The following is an 18,757-nucleotide window of genomic DNA, read 5'->3' as shown; positions in this document are numbered from 1 at the left end:
CAGAAAAAGGAGAAACAATGTCTAAAACCATACAACTACTTGGCTGTCATTGTTACAAACTGTCAAATTCAGTACCATCATGGATGCAGCCTGGCTGTGGCTCTGTGTCCTCATGTTCAGCCATTAGACACTTGTAGTGCATATTCCTGGCAGGCACACGTACTACAGAAGGATGTCCAGCCACATACATCAACACAGACAGAAAGCAGTGCCTTACTAGCACATGTAGAAACACATAGCACTCCCACAAAAGCAGGCAACCTGATTCTGTTCCTTCTCTGCCTGATTAGGATCAAATTCTGCCATTGGAATATATACATACCCTTATGTCTATATATTTAAGTCTATAGCATTAAAATATTAATTACGCTAGTAGTTGTGCTCAGTTCATCTGCTAGCTAGCTCCAGATCTTCCTCCTTTCCTCAGCTGCTGACACCCAGATATACAAACCCCCAAGTTCACAACCATACTGTGGTTACTGGTTTTAGATCTCTTCATGTTATGCAGACATCAGTCTCCCCAGTAACTGATCCAGACACATGGTCTTCACAGCAGCTGACTCTCAGACCCTTGTCTCTGGAAGCTGAGATCACTGGTCCTGTTGCCAGCATCTCATGGATGCTGACTAGTGATGGGTTACTAGAGTGGATCAGTGGGTCTGAAAATAATGAACTTCAGCGTATGGCACTTGTACTCCTCGCAGGTCCGCATAGTGTGCAATTTTGTGATCTTTGGAGTCATCGTGAAGCCAGATGAGAGAGAGGAAACTAAGTGAGTTCATTAGTTGATGCCTGATACCTTGGCCGACTTCTGACAGCAGTTGAGATGTGAACCTTTGATGCCTTTTAGGATTACTGTGCTTGAAACACAAAACCCCGTAGCCATCTGAGACAATGGCTTCTTTTTGAACATAGCTTGTTTGCCCACAGTGGCTCCCAGTGAAGAAAGGATCAGAGACTGATCTGAAGTCAGGAAAATGACAATCTTTTTGCCATCTTTCTTTCCAGCATACATGATTTCTTTCTACATTTTCTCACTGCTTCCACTTCTTTTTTTTTTTTTTTTTTTTTTTTTTTTTTGTCACTTAATGACTAAGAATCTGGTTTGCTTACCAAACATCACTAGACTGCCTTTGCTGTGAATTGTGATTAGAAAGACTTCTTAGAGCCTGGTAGATAGCAGAACATGCCTAAAAATGGCATTGATCTGCACATTTCATGAACTGTAGGGGCTGGAAGAGACCTTTAGAGATCATTGAGTCCAACCCCTCACTAAAGCAGGTTCCTTACAGGTCTTCCTGGTGGATGTTGAGGTGGGTCTTGAATATCTCCAGAGAAGGAGACTCCACAATGTCTCTGGGCAGATTTTGCTAATCTGTCCACAGGAGGGAAACCTGCAAGTGAGCATCAGAGCCAGGGGGCCAAAATTTGCAACCTCTAGCTTTGCTTTGCTTTCCTGACTCTTTTTTTGTTTGTCTCTTTGTTTTGCTATTTTGTCTTGTCCAGTCTTAGGGCTGAACATGAACAAGCATATAAACTCATTTTTACCATTTCCCCACAAAAGTAAATGAAAATTAAGACCAATTTCCACTGAAACAATTTCCATCATTTAGTGAAAGATATTGAGGGAAATTATCAAAAGGAAAACTAATGAATTATTTAGATTTTAAGTAAGATTTTCTTTCTTCTGTATTTTTCTTTGTTTTGAGAAGAAGGCTAGAAGACAATATATTTTGATATAATTGATACAGGGAGGGAAACTTAGACGTAATAACTTAAAGAACTGCATTTTTATCAATACAAAGAATTTATTAGCATCTTATCACTTGTGTGTTGAAGAAATAGCTTTATTAGCATAGCAATCTTCAGATGCTAAACTTATGCAAAACGCTTTTATCACATATTTTATGTTCTATTGTACGTGTATGTAAACTTTTATTACAACCAAGGAGTAAAAGTAATACCTCCCTCCCTAGAAAGTAAAATACTACCAAACAAAAGTCTAACCCAACCTTTAATTTAATTTTGAATCTTTAAAATATGTTAGTCTAGTTTCTCACAGAAACATGGAAAGAGAAAATGCAATTGCCTCTAAAGCAAAGTGTGAAATCTGTTATTTAGAAACTTGATACAAGGATTGTTTTCTTATCTCATTTTTTAAGTTCAGTGAAGGCTTTAGCTGCTTTAATTTGAACGAAATGTAGCTGCTTTAATTTGAACAAATTGAATAGTTTGGATCATGCTGTTTGAAAACTTCTCTGCTTAAAGTTAACATATAAAAGGGGTGCTTCACAGAATCACAGAATTGCCAGGGTTGGAAGGGACCTCAACGATCTTGAATCTCCAACTCCCCTGCCACATGCAGGGCCACCAACCTCCCCATTTAATACTAGACCAGGCTGCCCAGGGCCCCATCCAGTCTGGTCTTGCACACCTCTAGAGACGACCACAACCTCTGTGGAAGCCTGTTCCAGCACCTCACCACTCTCTCTGAAAGAACTTCCCCCTGACATGCAACCTAAATCTTCCTTCTCTCAACTTAAAACCATTTACCCTTTGTCCTGCAGAATACCATCTGAATGTAAAAAAAAAACAAGATAGAAGTAAAGTCTTAGGCCTACTTTAATCTCTTTTTCTGTGTGACTTCTCCTTCACTGAGAGAAACGTATATGTGTTGTTAAAATAGATATGCTGTGAATTCTGACACAGTCTTTTAAGATGATTGCTAAAATTATATTTTTTCTTGACACAATTACTAAAAGTCATGACTGAATTTGGATCCTGGGTAGATTTTTCTTCTACCTACATTTATGAGCTTATTCTCCTAACAGAGAGGAATAAACATTCTTGTGACATTTAAAAAAAGAGCAAATACAACAGCAAAACTACCTCTGTTCTAAATGTCCAGTGATATGAACTGTGGCAATCTTGAGAATTTGGGAAGGGCTAAGTTCCTTGTTTTGGCTAAAAATGCTCTAGATCATTGCAAGTAGAAGGAAGACGGCTCCCTTCCAACTTGAGATATTCTATTCTAAAATGCTGGATTTTAAGCCCAGATTATGCATCCAGATAATGAAATATTTGACTGGAAATAGACTATTTACATACTGCCTTCTACAAGGTTTCTTACACCTTGAAATATTTAGATGAGTTTTACATCACAATTAAATTATCTTATTAAGTAGATGGATCACCAATGTGTTCAGCTGCTATGACGAAGATAGCCAGTGTTCATCTTGGCGTCAGTAATGACATGTGTCAACTGGAGATCACTTTGCACTCTCAAGGCTTTGATATCAAATGAAAGAGTTTGAGCTTTGATAGATGATTTCTTCTAATGTTTTCTAATAATACCAAACTCTAGGATTTTAATATAGATGAGGCAAAAACACCTGAATTGGTAATAAATTGAAAATATAAGTAAAAAAATTATTTTGAGGCACTTATGGTGGTGAAATGTGGTGTGATGTCCTTCCATTTCATCAATATGTTATTCAACCACCTAATATATCTATGAGGAATTTGGTATTGCATCCTTTGTTTTCATAGCATACTTACAAACAGGTCTTATAAACAGACAGAGATTGATGGGAGCTTTCCTTCCTTTTATATGCTGAGGCAAATGCCATGACTCTGTATGGGCACACATGCTCATGTGTGTATGGATTTACCTAAACCCCAATTTTAATGCAAATGTGCTAGAAATGAACATGCCTGTGTTAGTCATAGCAAGAACATGAACAAAAACTATGGCTAGTGGTGTTGTATGTCTGGTTGTTACAGAACTTAGATGATCCTTAGTAGATGGAAGTAACAATAAATTCCCCAGTGAAAACCGAATCTTCTTTGTCTCTGTCAAAATCTCAGTGAAAACAAACAAACAAATACCAACAACAGTGGAGAAGAAAAATGAGAGTGCTTGGGAAGTGAAATAACCATATATGTGTTTCTTTTGACACTTCATTTTTATATGACCCAAGGCTGACAGATCCAGAGTATAAGTATCACTTTTTTTATGAAAGCTGGTCTGCAGAAAATGATATCCTACCCCAAGGAAAACATGTACGTAGCTGAAGAGGAGTGTACTGTATGACTTGGCCCCACAGTACAGTAACGTTTGGTGCTACACAAAGCTCCAGGTGGTTTTAATTTCAAACTGAATTTCTAATCTTCTTTTCCAGACTCTCAGAGCAACAGAGAAGAATCTTATGGTTTTATCGTTACTACTGCAATAAGCAAAATTGCTCCCTTCCTCTGGTACTGGGCAGTGCACCCAGTTGGGATCAAACAACTGTGTCAGAAATGTATTCTGTCATGAGGAAATGGAGATTTTCTAACCCTGTGGAGGCACTTGGGCTTCTAACTTTCAGGTAAGGGACAATTAGTTTAGTAGGAAATTAACAAGAAGAGGAATGATCATTATGTGCTGCTGATTAATTCAGTGTTTCACTTACGCTCAACGAAGTATGCTACTTTGTTGTTTTTGGTTCTGTCCCTCTGTCAAAGAATAGTTATACTGCAACTCCTGTGATGTCCTTAAGTTGAATACACCAGCCCTGTTTTTGACTGAGAAGGTTTCCTATTTTTCAGAATAATGAGAAGAGTATTTCATTCTCTACAGCAGGTTCAGTCACTTTCTGGTAGCAGGTGATCAATCAAATTCTTAGCACTTGCATAGCATTCCATATCTTCAAACTACTGTGCTAAGGGGAACTAAGGGGAGATATGGAAGACTGAACTATGCTTCCAGTTAGAGATTATGTGTAAGTATGTGCAGGCTCACCTGTAGCCCATCTTTCTGAAGCAGAATTTTGAAAAATTGAGCAAGTTCTGGGTGATTTCTTCCACACAACTTCTTACACTGGGAGATGATTTTCAGGAATGTTTGAGATGGTCTAACCTCTGAAGGAATGGCAGATATCAAGGGATAGAATCTGCCTCAGCAGTTATGCTTCCTCTAAAACCTTACTACATATTTTCTGCTAAGTATTCTATCCATGAAAGCATTAACCCTATGAATGAAATGACTGAGAAATTAGATCTATCAAGTACTAGTCTGGATAAGCATGAGACTGCATCTGCTTTGCAATATCAGTTTCATATTTTACACGTGACCTTTAGAAACAAAATACTTCACCTAGAGCTTTACTCGAGGAGAAAGAACTGTATTTACGCAGCCCCACAATATTCAACAATAGTTGTTTTAAAATGCAAAGCAATTTCCTAAGAATTCCCGTGTCTCAAGTGTAAGGAGTTTCACATGTTTGCATATATGTATTTCTGATTTTTAATGGGAGTGATGGAAGCAAATTCTCTGAAAGATGGAGCATATTATTGGCATTTTGTTTATCATTAATAAATGATTAGAATGTATGAAAGACTCAATGAAGAAAGGAATATACAGGCAACATGTTTTCTTTCACACTCAAGTAACAAGAGAGTTTGAGCTGGTTTGCCAGAGCAATTTCAGTTCAGACCTTATGTCAAATTTTGATTGTGTGTGTGTGGGACATTTCTGGAGATTAAGAGCTTTACTGTTCCTTGAAGGTGCAGCTCTGCATTAGGTTGTGGTGCAGAATATTAGCTCTTGCCAGGTGCTTCTCAGGGTATTTGAATTATATATCACAAAGCTTCTCAGTGTGAAGTGAATGCAGTGTACATGCTGCTTATTCTTGCAGACATTGCGGAGATGGAAAGACAAGATGATGTCATCACTTTGTGTCTCCCAGTGCCACTGTTGTATGTGGCTGGTGCCTCCAGTGATGCCAAAGGGCTATTTTTTAAGAACTTAGTTGGTTTGTCTCTACAGTTTCTTTCTCAACAAAGACAACACCGATCTATTCTCTTTACTATGAGAAGGAGTTCTGGATCACAGTACCAATCTTTAAAAAAGATTTTGTCGTTCACGTATTTCAGTATTGTACAGGTACATGAACAAGTAGGAAGCTAACATTCTGAAAGAGAGGGATTACATTTCATTTAAGATTTCTAATTTCAAAGATGTCTAGCTCTCATTATTTAACTACTGAGAGACATGTAAATGCAGATTGAGAGAGTGGGCTGAAGGAGCTAAGTACTTTCTGTATAAAAAAGTTTTCTGAGGTTTCTTCTCATTGTTATCTTTTCCTCAGATTTCAGTCATATTGAAAAGTAAAATAGCATTGAGTACAATCCAACTTCCCTTCACTATTACCTTCCCTGACTTTTGGATTGTAAGCTCCATAACTGAGCTGTTTTTGAAGGTTCATTCATCTCTATCCTGTATTATGCTTGGCTCTGACAATTCATCAACTCAGTTCCTGACTTCTATCATCAACGAAACAGCTCTCTGAATTCTTGTGATTACTGAGACACAGCTGAAAGGTCCATGTTTGTATAAAACATGAGCAGAATATAAAAGAAATACTCTTTACGGATTCATGTCCATTTTAAGGACTTGTGTTACCATCTCTATCTTATCCTAGGTAAGTAAAATAAATTGGGCATATGTTTTGTTAACATAGTTCAACTGTGGAGAAGCAGCTGGACCAAATCAGAGCAAATGTCAGTCTAGTGCATCCTGTCCAACAACAGACATCTAGGGAAGGCAACAAAAATAGGTTAATCATAATAATGTTGCCTTACTCTCCCAGCTTCCAGTAATTTAAGCTCAGAGAGGTTTTTTAGAGTTAATAGCCCTTTTATAGTTTTATTTTCATTTTTCTTAAAAAAAATGAATTTAGTGTTTATAACTGAACTTAAAAGACGTTCTGGAGCAAGGAGATCCACACTTGAGCTCTATATTGTAAACTATGACACATACAAATTATACCGTATTGTAAGGAGTGTCATAAAAGATCAAGATGTTCCAATCACTCAGAATATTGCTTCATTTTTAGGAATTTCACTTTGCAGTATCCAACAGAAAAGCTGAATTTCTGCAAGAATATGCTACCTCTTTATATGGTTTAGGGAAGGTACTCAAAATCACTAATCTTTTGCAAATCTTAGGCTGGGGACCCTAATTTACCATTCTTTTCACAGCAGAGAAGAGGCATCTGTCGTGATTCAGCCCAAGCTCACATTTGCAAGGATAAAAAAATCAAATCATTGGAGGTGCTAACTCATTGTATGAGTTACAAGGCAGCATTGGAGTGCTTAGGGAATGCTATCATGACTCATCAAATTAAGCCCTGTTATCCTGCATCTGAGTTAGAACTGTCTTTGCAGCTTTCTGAAACTTCTAAATTGTCCACAGTGTACACAATATACAGCTAAATATACAGTTTAATAGATGTTTCTTGTTCTTTGGGCACATCTCTCCTGCTTTTGCTCTTCATCTTTTCAAGCACATATAAGGGCAGCCAAATGATACCATAGTCATTTATTCTGTGGAAAGGAAGAACATTCATAAACTGGAAGCTCAATAATGGTGTATTTCACGGATATATTTAGCAGCAGTCTTGAATCCAGTACTTGGAGTAAGTGCATTGATTCTTGAAGCCCCAGAAGCCAACGCTTTAAAAAATAATAATAGTAAATAAATAATAGTAAATAAAAATAATAATAGTAAAAAGATTGTTTCTTTAATCAATAAATATGGGATGAGACAGCTGTCAAGGAAAAGTGAAAAATAGGATTTTATACTTCTAATTTTACTTCTAATTTCAGGGATGGGTGATTGAAGGGATTGCCTGAAAAATATGTATTTCTTCTTCCTAAAGCAAAAGTATAAGGATGGTCCCTTCCACCATTGCTTATTGGTGCCCTATGAGTTTTACTATAGACTTCACCTATTGGTCACGGCGAAAAAAAAAGCCAAAATTCAGTGAAATTTGGTCTAGTCCACTATTATATGGGGAGTTTGATGGCCCTGCATGTAGCAGGGGGTTGAAGATTCATAATTCTTGAGGTCCCTTCCTACCCTGGCCATTCTGTGATTCTGTGATTCTGTGAAATTAGAGCTTTCTCTGACCATATCTACTTTTCGTGGCAGACTGGGGAAATGACACCAGAATACTTGTTTATTCAGAGAATTTTCTTCTTAACTGAGAGACACCAAAGACAGTGCTAGAAATGCTACCTCATATGGTGTATCGCTAGTATGCCAATGTTCTGTGTATGTATAAAGCAATCATACTTGCAAATTTTTGTCAGGTTATTTTGATTTCAAATGATCTAAAAGGAAAGCCAAAATGAATTCATTAACCCAAATAGCAGAAATTAGGCTCTTTTATACTCCTCCATGGACAGAGATAATATGCTTATGGTTATAGTATCCCTCAGCCTTTGACTTTCAAAACATTACTGTTGATTTTCACATTATTTAGCAGAATTTCTGTGGAGCTATAGAGGTTAAGGTATATATAAATATATGTGAAACTCACTTTCTAAACACTAATTATAATAAAATGGGATAGCTTGAAACTAGCCTGTTCATAAAACTTTGAAAGCCAAATTGATTTGAGACGCCTTGAATCAGATAGCCATTGTTTTAACCTGCAAGTCTGCAAAGAACATTTAATAGTTATCAAACAGATGCAGCTAAACCATATCTGGCCTCTCTGCAACTTATTTGATTAAAAGGGTCCTAACTGTATATCAACATGGAGGGCAACCATGGGTTTATGCAAAGAAATAAAGTTAGAAAAAACAGTAATCTATAATTAGTTTTGTGCTTTGTTTTAACATGTTCTAGAGCTGCAGAATTTTGTGGTGTGGATGGCTCATGAAAGGTCATCTCATTCTTTACAGAAGTCCTCAAACACTAGAAAATGCAGTAAAACGACATTTCAGTTTATCTGACAAATATCTTCAAGCATGGGGTTATTTGAAACATTGCAATAAAAAAAATGAAACGCACATCTATTTCTCATTTACAATCAAGTCACTGGCAAATGCCAAAATCTCAAGAGAATATCACAAATCCACAGGATACCTCAGCAGCACTTAATTTTCTGTTTGAATCTGATTTAGCTGAAAGGTAAAGCCAGACAAGATGCTCCGTACTGGCTATCTGTATGAGAATAATAAAAGACTGGATGTTGCTCTTATTTCTAAAGCAAATTGTAGTCTGTTCTCATTCAGCTCAATATTCAGCTTTTTCAGAAACCGTCGTAAAATCTCATGGGAAACCTAACAATTTTAAACTACTCAGACAGAAGTTACAAAATAGATGGCTGTCAATCACTGGCATCATGCAGGGATAAAAGAACAAAACAGCAAAAGGTTACTTGAGGTTAAATATCAAAGGAAATCAGTTTAATAACTTAAGGAGTATGCAGGCTTCAAGACAAGCTGTGAAGGGGAAATTTGAAGTCCATCATAACGTTAACTGTTGTGGACTAGACCTGACAACCATTGTTTACGTATTGTTTTTTTCTTAAGTAGTGTCCTTGAGAATATAAATGTGGGACAAACTTATGAGACACAGTCCCAGTTGTGGAATATCCATTACCTGAATGGATGGCAAACATATAATTATTCAAAAGAAGAAAGGTACTGTGTGTTGCAATTCAGGAAAATGAATGAGGATCACAGTAATTCTATCCACTTAATTGTTTGTTGACCAATAGCTTGTTTGTTGAGGGGAAAAAAATAGAAGAAAGGGAACAGAAAGGAAAGGAAGAGGAAGATCATAGCTAGAAGTAATTGGAAACCTGAATGAAATGTCCAGTTTCAATCACATTTAGAATTTGTGCAATTAAAAGAATCAAACATTTTTAAGTATTTTATTTTAAGTTGCGATTTTTTCTTGCTAAATTTTTGGATATGGTCTTAAAACAGCCAGGGAGAGGGGTGCCCAAATCTCTGCTTTTACAAACAGTTGTCAAAGGTCACACATCAAGAACCTCATAGTCATGGCTCAAATTCTTTCCAAAACTGATCAGGTATATGCACTTGAGATCAGCTCTTGCTCCTTAGGAGCCCAAAAGGCTGTAGTATTGACTCTGTTGTGATATGGTCATCTCATCTCATTCTTGAGTTCTCATTGTGTATATAAAAGTTACATATTCTTTATAGCAAGCCTTGGAAATCACCTATGCCCCAGTATGTAAACAGCAACCACGTTTTGTTAGACCTAAAGTGATTTCTCGCAGTGAGTTACAGAGCCATCTGTTGAATGAGGCCACCAAGAGCTGGGCCCTGCGCTTTGGCCACAACAACCCCAGGCAGTGTTACAGGCTTGGGGCAAAGTTCCTGGAAGACTGTATAGAAGAAAGGGATCTAGGGGTGTTGATAGACGGGTAAACATAAATCAGTAGTGTAGACACCCTAGCTTGTATTGGAAATAGCGTAGTCGACAGGAGCAGGGAAGTGGTATTTTCCCTGTACTCAGCTCTGGTGAGGCCAAACCTTGAGTCAGATGCTGTACTAAAAGACATGGTGTAGTGGGAGAATGTCAGTGGTAGGTGGAAGATTCTGTGTCTATATGGAATATATTTCATTGTTCAGAAACCTGCTGAATTAGGGGAGAAGGGAAAGAAATTGACTAATTTCCATATTATCAGCACATGCTTGGCACACAAGCCTTTGGAGCAACTGCAAAATTAGATGATGGAATGATATGGAAAGAATTAATTTTTTTAATATGTGATCCTCCTTGAAGTATCTTTTGTTGTAAATAGCCATATGAATATTAAAGTAACAACTTCATGTTCCTAATAGGGTGCCTGTAAAAAAATAAGTAAAAAAATAAATAGTACTTGCAAAGTGGGCTAATTTGGGACAAACATGATAATTTATTTATAAAGTATTCTGTCTGTCCCCATCAAGGCTCTCCCAGCATCATGCAAGTGCTTATTAACTGTACTATAAACGTCATCAAATATGTACCATAACAGAAAAATATAATATTAAAATATTAAATGAGCTACATTAACAGGAAGTTTGAAAGTATTACAGCTGGTATCAGTACAAAAAACTGGACATCTCAAGTAGGTCTGACTCTTAGCTATTTGTTCTCTAAATGTCCACTTTTATTGGAAGAAATGTAGTTAATTTGGTGATCAAAGCATACATAGGTCTGTTTATTATTTTACTTCAGTTTATTTTATTAAATTTAAAAGCTCAACTTTTGAGCTGCAAGGGCCATTATACTTCAGAGCACTTACCTTTACAGTTTCTTTTCTTGTGATAGCAATCAGCAAGTCAGTACTGCAAATGTGGCACTGCCTCTAGTGTTTTACTTCTGATTTATTTTTTAGTGGATATAGAGTTTACAAAAGGTGCTGGATAAAAAGCTGGGAGAAGACCAGTCTGTTTCTCTGATGAGCATATAAAACAGTAATATTGATGGCCCCCTTAGACCTTCTGCCATAGGTGACAGTTCTGATTTCAAAGGAATTCCTCCAAGGCAAATTGCAACATAATCTGTGGTCTTTATTCATCATTTTTACGTATGGCATGGAGTGACAAATCAGTGAGACACTGGACTGCAGTGCATGAAAGAGTCTAATGGCTGTATTTGTTCAGAAGTTGAGGGATATATTGCTTCTTGTGGGGCAGATACTTGCCCCTAGAGAACTGAACTGCAGCCCAGTAGCCCTTTAAAACAATATCTAATTGACTGTGGTGCATCTGAAGACATTTCTGCCCCTTTGGCACAGATGATAACTCTTACAGTTCTGATGAGGGAAAGGTTTGTATGAACATTCCCAGTTTGCTTCAGAAGACAGAAGAGACTCTTGGGATTGTAATGGACAAATGTCAAGTACTGATAAATAGTTAAGCATGTTGTTGACGCGTAACAGATATGCAGATGAGCACATCTATTCTTTTCCTCATAAAAGCAGGACCATGGAAAAATGCTTAAGTGTAAAGCAACTTAGGCAACTTTTTTGTTCTTGGAATTCTCTGTGAGCATCAAAAGGGCAGCATATCAAAATCTAGAAAGGTTTTTTTCTTCTTTTCTTCTTTTCTGAAGTAAGTCAACTTTTGAATATTAGAAGAAACACTGTATTCTTTGTCTTTTTCTAAGAGAAACTTTTAACAGGCAGTTTTGATCAGTCAAGATTACATCAACATTTCATTCTCTTTATTTGAAAGAAAAAAAAAAATTGAGTGGCTAGATTATTTGTCCTCCTTTCCCTATTTTTATCATTGCTGCCACAGCATCTTATCTTCTTTTATCAGTTACAGTTACAGTTTCATCACAAAGTCTGTATTAGGACGCAGTCATACTGATTTCAACTAGATTGTTTTTGAGAATGCAGCTTATTTTAAACACTCGTTGAACATTTCCTGCCAGGATTTATTGAGGGTATAGCTTCTGATGAGCACTGATTGAGCATTTTCCCATCAGAGAAGCATTTTTCACAGACTTGGAGACCTTCTGAGGGAATGCCTTGATTTTTTTTACTAAATTTTCTTTCAGGAGAACTAAAGTGAAAAACTGCTTTTCACTTCCAAATTACTTCTGTTTAAAAATATTTAAAATTTTGTTATGTTATGAACCAGGAGCACTGACACTGCAACAGTTTTTCTAACATGAAGCCTCATTGTACGGAAATTTTCAAGTTTTCATGCTGTTACTCAAAACAAATGCTTTCAAGTGACTGTTAAGTGTTTCCATTGCACAGAAATTTCCTATTACAGCTAAAAACAGCAAGGGAGGATGCACAATTGCCTTCATATTTCAATAAATATAAAGGAAATTATAATGCTTGATAATTCAAAATAAAAAAAGGCATTTGAAGATCAGTGTTCCAGGGTACTGGGTTTATGATTTTCTTGTACAGTGCTGTAGCAGCCAATCCAATTAAGCGATGTACTCTCTATTTCTTGACTCTTGCTGCAGTGAAGGAAATGAAATGATTTTTTTCTATTCCATTTGGAGAAAAAAACTGTTTTTCTAGCATTTTGCATCAGTAAGAGCTCAAGAGAGTTGCAGTGCATAAACAGTGTCTTGGTACCTCTTAGTAATATCTATTTGTTTTGCTTTAGTTTTCCAGATAAAGATATTCGCCGAACAGCAGTCCAGCAAATAGAAAATCTGTCAAATGATGAATTGTTAGAATATCTCCCACAGCTGGTTCAGGTAAGAAAAAAAATTTTAGCCAATGGTGTCTTTTGTCCAGATCAATAAGTTCATTAAACACTTTTGGTTCTTTCAGTTTTATATATTGTAAGAGCAATAAGTAAGAAAGACTGACCAGCTGATGAAATGTTTGAATTAACAGGACAAACATATAGATATTCTCACTTGAGAGAATGCAATTGTTTTGGTAATGTCATTGATCTTTTCCATGTACCACAAAGTGACCTTTCTACAGAAAGGAAGAAAAGAAAAAAAAAGCAAGAAGAAATAGCATCTGTATAAAACAAATGATGCTATGACTGCCAGGCCAGGGCCTGGGCTATGTTGTGGTCAAAAAGAGGTTTCTTTGCAATGAATCACATTTCTCTAGTGTCACATACACAGTGAAAATCATTGTCAGCACACAGTAACTACATCAAGTTGGTAATAGAATAGTTCCTTCAGAAATGTACATTACTTTTCAGTGGAAACTAATGCTTTACGTATTACGGGCCTGTTGCAATATAACTTTTTGTTGAGTCAGTCTTGTTCTTTAGTTGAGGAGGAGCTAGTCTTATCCACTTATTTTGTAATTCCAACCACATGGTTTTCTTAGAGTTCTTCATTTCAGAGTTCCTCAGGGTTTTATTTGTGTTTTTTTTTTTCAATATGTTTATATTTATATGCACACATATCCATGCACATATGCATATTTGTATGTAGATACATAAGTACACATGAATGCACATATCTATGTAGTCCTTTACTGTGAAGAAGTGGAACCATCACACCTTTACAACATTCAGCACATTTGAAAGATTTCATCTTTCACAGCTCCTGTTTCACAAATAAATTTTTGGATAGAATTTATTTTCCAAATGAAAATGGCAAAAATGTAAATATAGCAAAGACTGTATATTTGCATGTATATTTATGTCCGAAATCCAGATGATATCCTGTTGTCTTGCAGGGGATAGTATCTACTTGTGTCGTGAAGTTTCATTTCATGGGCATTCTCCATAAGTTGGATTGTTTCATGCAAACATGAAACTGTAAATGAACTGTAAATGGAGATACTATCCTTTCCAATTAATTTTATTTATGTAAGTGAAAGATAACAAGACCAGCATTCAGGTGATTGTTCTTTTTATCTGTTAAGGTGCTTAAGTTTGAGTGGAGTCTGGAAGGCCCTCTAGTGAAACTCCTGCTGAATCGCTCTCTTCAGAGCATCCAAGTAGCCCATCAACTTTACTGGTAAGACTGTTTTTTTATTATTAATTCATCCATTTTCCATTACAGTGAATATTATCCATCACTTCATCAGTGACAAACTCTGTTTAAAATAAACAGTAGTTTTTTTCACTCTCTCATCATTATCCTTCTAGTAGTGGATATGAGTAAAAGTCCTGCTTATCTCTGACTTCATCCTGTCTCTAGAGAAAAAATTGAAGGTCAGCTCTCTTAATTAAGGTACCATTTGTATTTTTTTCCTTATCTGGTTTGAACATAAAGTAGTCTTACTCAGAACCTGCAAGATGTCCAAGCAGCATTGACTTACTGATAAAAGGTCCTGTTTTTGAGATTTCTCTGACCTCTTCTAAAGATTTCAGACTTCTCATGTCTATTCAAGTAAGTCTCCTGAAGCATCTACAAATCATTCTAACTTGTGATAGCAGTGTTCCCATTCCTTTTAGTAGTCATGAAGATGTAACAGTTCTGATAGGAACCACCATTCACTGTCTAGCTATACAATGAAGGGATATCTGTAATCATATTATTTGCATGCAATGATTACTGTTTGCAATGCCATCACTTCAAGGCTGTTGGAAAGGGAATGTATCTTCTGTCATCTGTGCTGCTCTGTGATCTGAAAATCTAGCTTTTTTTTTTTTTCTTGTTTAGTAATGATGGATGAAATGAACTTTCATTTACAGTTCAACTGGTTCAGATCTCTGAAAGCAAAAGCTTTCCTCCCTGCGAAGCAAAGACAACAGTTTGAAATGTAATCATTTTGTTGATGAAGTGTGGGGTCAGAGAGAGCATAGATCTTATTTTTATATCTGCATGATCTCTGGAAATGTCTCTGGACAAAATAGAATTTTGCCTGTGTTCATTTCACTGAAATAAATAGGATAATAGTAATATGCCTAATCAGTGTATTTGTTAAAGAGGCACCACATTTAGCATGTGTAAACTTCTTCCACTTTACTTTGCAACATAGACCTGTGTAGATCCATCCTTTTTCTTTTTTTCCTAATTTTGTTTGACTTATCTGATGGTATAGCCTTGGGAAATACATAGAAGAAATTGTATCTTGAGCAATTGATATCCTTATCTGGCATCATTTAATTTAATGTGGTAAAGGACTTATATTTTATATATATCTTAATCATAGAATCACAGAATGGCTTGGGTTGGAAGGAACCTCAAGGATCATCAAGCTCCAATCCCCCTGCTACAGGCAGGTCCACCACCCTCCCCATTTAATACTAGACCAGGCTGCCCAGGGCCCCATCCAACCTGGCTCTGAACACCTCCAGGGACGGAGCATCCACAATCTCTCTAGGCAGTCTGTTCCAGCACCTCACCACTCTCTTGGTAAAGAACTAGTATCCAATCTAAATCTTCTTCAACTTAAAACCATTTCCTCTTGTCCTGTTGTTATCTACCCTTTCAAAGAGTTGGCTCCCCTCTTATTATAGACTCCCTTTAAGTTCTGGAAGGCTACAATGAGGTCACCCTGCAGCCTTAATATATAATATTACTGAACACACTTATATCTAGTAGAATATTTCTAAATGTTCACTGTATTCTGTGCCTTTTAGCTGGTAGCACGTGTTGATGTCATCCAACCCTGGGTTATTTTACAAGCACTTTTTATCCCTGTGTGCATCAGGAAGTGGAGATATCATCAGCTACTGTGTGTTTATTAAATATTTTGATTACCCTCTTATGCTTTGGTTGCAGATGGAAACTACTAATTTACTAAATATCTTTCTGGAATATCCCATGGATACTTCCCTTAATAGTATTTCCAAATTGTATAAATAGTAATTTGCTATTTATCCCCAAATAAACAAGCGTAAAGAAGGTATATTTTACCTGAATGTAAACATTAGTTTCTTAGACGGGTAACTTTTGATTAAATGTTAAAATTAGTATATGTTCCTTTGTATAGATATGTAAATATAAATACAAATACACATTTATATGTATGTATAAATGCATGTATAAATATAATGCATACATAAATTCAAATATATATTCAAATGTATATTTTTTCAAATATATATTTTTTTATTTTCTGGATTTTCAGTACCTTATCTGGCAGACATTCTTGGCAGAAATTTGATGGATTCATTTATTCATTCATTTAAAACTGGGACAGGATTTTTTTATTAACAAGTATCTACCCAGTGCCTGGGCAGGAATCTGCAGGACCACTGCACAACACTGTCATGTGTCGTGTTTTCCCATGTGGTAGCTGTGTTTCTGTAATAAGAAACCAATACGTACCAATAGATGATGTGTTTCTGAGAACAAATTCACTTAATGCACTTTACTTAGAATATGGGAAAGCCTGGGTGAGTGGAGCAACGTGAGAAAATACTATAATACAGAAATAGCAGCAGCCACGTCTAAAGTAGCCATCCTTGAAAGTACAGTAGTATAATAGTAGTATAACTATGTGCACCCAGAATACACAGAGCAGTCATTAGTTTTAGCAGGAGAGATGTCTTCTCAAGGCATGCCTGCTTGGCTACTCTCAAAAACTGATAATTTTTTAAAAGCCTGACTGGACTCGAGTGTTTAATATATATGTTTAGCTGCACAAAGTGATCATGAAGGTATCCAGTCATACCTCTTTTATTTAGTCTTTTTGTTCAAGCATTTCAATATGAATTGGAGAGTTTAAATATAGCACACACCTATAGTGTTCATCAGACTCTACACTTTTCTTCTTTATATACTCTGCTCCACCATGTTCTCCAGAAGCAAGCTGTTTTCCACCAAGCATTTAAATGTATGCAATTATTAATATTTCTGTTCCAGAACTTTTAAATCCAGTTTCCCAAGTAATAAATTCTATTTAGAAAGTTTAGCAGTAATTTCATGGTTTGTATTAATAAAGGCTTTCATTTACTCTGCAAACTGGATTTGTCTTTATAAAAACAATGGAAAACTGAGTCTTGTCCAGTTATCTCTAAAGAGATTTTCAAAAAAAGCTCATTAAGTTAATAATACAGGCAGCATACGTGTGCAAGCATGCTCCCAAATCTTTTTTAAGAAGTGCAGTTAGCGTTTTATTCTCTGAAGCATTTAATTCTGTTTCTTAACAAGATTGGTAACCAAACCCAGCCTTAGAAGGAAGAATTGGTTAAAACAAGCTGTAGAAATGATATTATGTCAATTTTTTAATTGTAATAAGTGACATTAATGTTCCACTATTAAAAAACAATCAACGTATGCACCATGTTTCTACCCAAAATAGAACTTGGAGCAGAAGATGTAAAATCTAATATTATTCAGTAAACTAGTGATACATTTTCATAATCACAAAGGAAACATCAGCTGAGTTAAACTTCCATGTTTTTCAACAGTATTGTAAACCAAGACAATAGTTACTAGAATTGGTGGTGACTGGCAATGCTAACTCACTTGAATGACAAACATCATTTTAACAGTAGCTCACTTATTTAAAATTGACACAATTTCCCTGCACACAAGAAATAATCTGCTGCCTTTAATGATGTACCAGCTCATCACCTTTTTAATAGTGATGTTGGACAGTAAGTAGTTGAAGCTCTTGCCATGAAGCAGTGATAAGTTTATCTGAAAATTTTATTTAAAAAATAAAATAAAAATTGAGCAGTGATTGGCAAAAGTGAACTGAATATTCATTTTAAGATTCTTGGGACACATCTTCATGTGTTGTACATCAGGAAAGCTTTGATGAAACCAAGTATTTGATTGTACCAGCTGTGGATTTGTCCCATTAATTTTTATATTTAGAGCAACCAGGTCATTTGATTTTTCACCTTTTTTTTTTTCCTTACTGTGCATGACTTTTCTACTCTCTAGCTTTTCATAAATGTAGGCCGTCTGTATCTCAGTAGTCCTTTTGAGTGTACTCCCCTTCACCAGGAGACTAAAAATTACCCATGCATACAGTGCCAGCACAGGACTGTGTACTACTTAAATCCCATTTCAGCTTTATTGCAAGGTAAGTTCCTCATGTACATGAGATATAGGGAACATTTACCCTTCTCAACTACCTTCTAGAAATTTACTCTGATTCTGGCCTTTTCATAGCTCAATTTGTAGGATAGGAGAAAACTGGAGTGAATTTTCCCATTCCCTGCAGCTAAGTTGAGTAGGAAAGCTTTCTTAAAGATTTCTTCTAGCAAAGCGGAAGAGTTGCTTGAGGGGAAAGAAACCTGCTGAGACCCTTCAGGACATTTCATCTGCTGTAAGTCTCCATTTATTTCCTTGCTACCACATTTTACAGACAGTTTCAGTCAGCTTTCTTCCTTGAGTTTTAATCGACCTCTCTGTCTCTGGCAACCTGCCGATCCATTTCCTATTTGCTTGGAGCATTTTTTGCTTCCAGCTAGTTCCATAGGTGGCAGCTGCAATGTACGATTGAAACAGCTGGCTGGGGCAGCAGGTGCCTAGGAATATGTCTCACAGATGGTTGGCTTTCATAGGAAGATTGAATAATGGGGAGAAGGGTAGTGTCCTTTAAGATTGGTGGCAGCT

The 18,757-nt window shown here is 36.4% G+C and overlaps 1 protein-coding gene across 2 annotated transcripts in view; it reads left to right on the top strand.

Annotated features, from left to right (window-relative positions):
* Positions 1 to 18,757, top strand: part of PIK3C2G (phosphatidylinositol-4-phosphate 3-kinase catalytic subunit type 2 gamma) — a 200,105-nt gene that overhangs the window by 70,289 nt on the left and 111,059 nt on the right. For both annotated transcript variants that reach the window (XM_052668620.1, XM_052668619.1), the window contains exons 16-18: positions 4,182 to 4,370; positions 12,925 to 13,018; positions 14,157 to 14,251. In XM_052668620.1, coding sequence (XP_052524580.1) covers positions 4,182 to 4,370; positions 12,925 to 13,018; positions 14,157 to 14,251 — 378 coding nt within the window. The remainder of the gene's footprint in view (positions 1 to 4,181; positions 4,371 to 12,924; positions 13,019 to 14,156; positions 14,252 to 18,757) is intronic.

This window comes from Tympanuchus pallidicinctus, unplaced genomic scaffold (genome assembly GCF_026119805.1).
Source record: "Tympanuchus pallidicinctus isolate F22 unplaced genomic scaffold, pur_lepc_1.0 scaffold8, whole genome shotgun sequence".
Lineage (NCBI taxonomy): Eukaryota > Metazoa > Chordata > Aves > Galliformes > Phasianidae > Tympanuchus > Tympanuchus pallidicinctus.
Note: the sequence above shows the minus strand (reverse complement) of the source record. Positions and strands in the feature narration are given on the sequence as shown.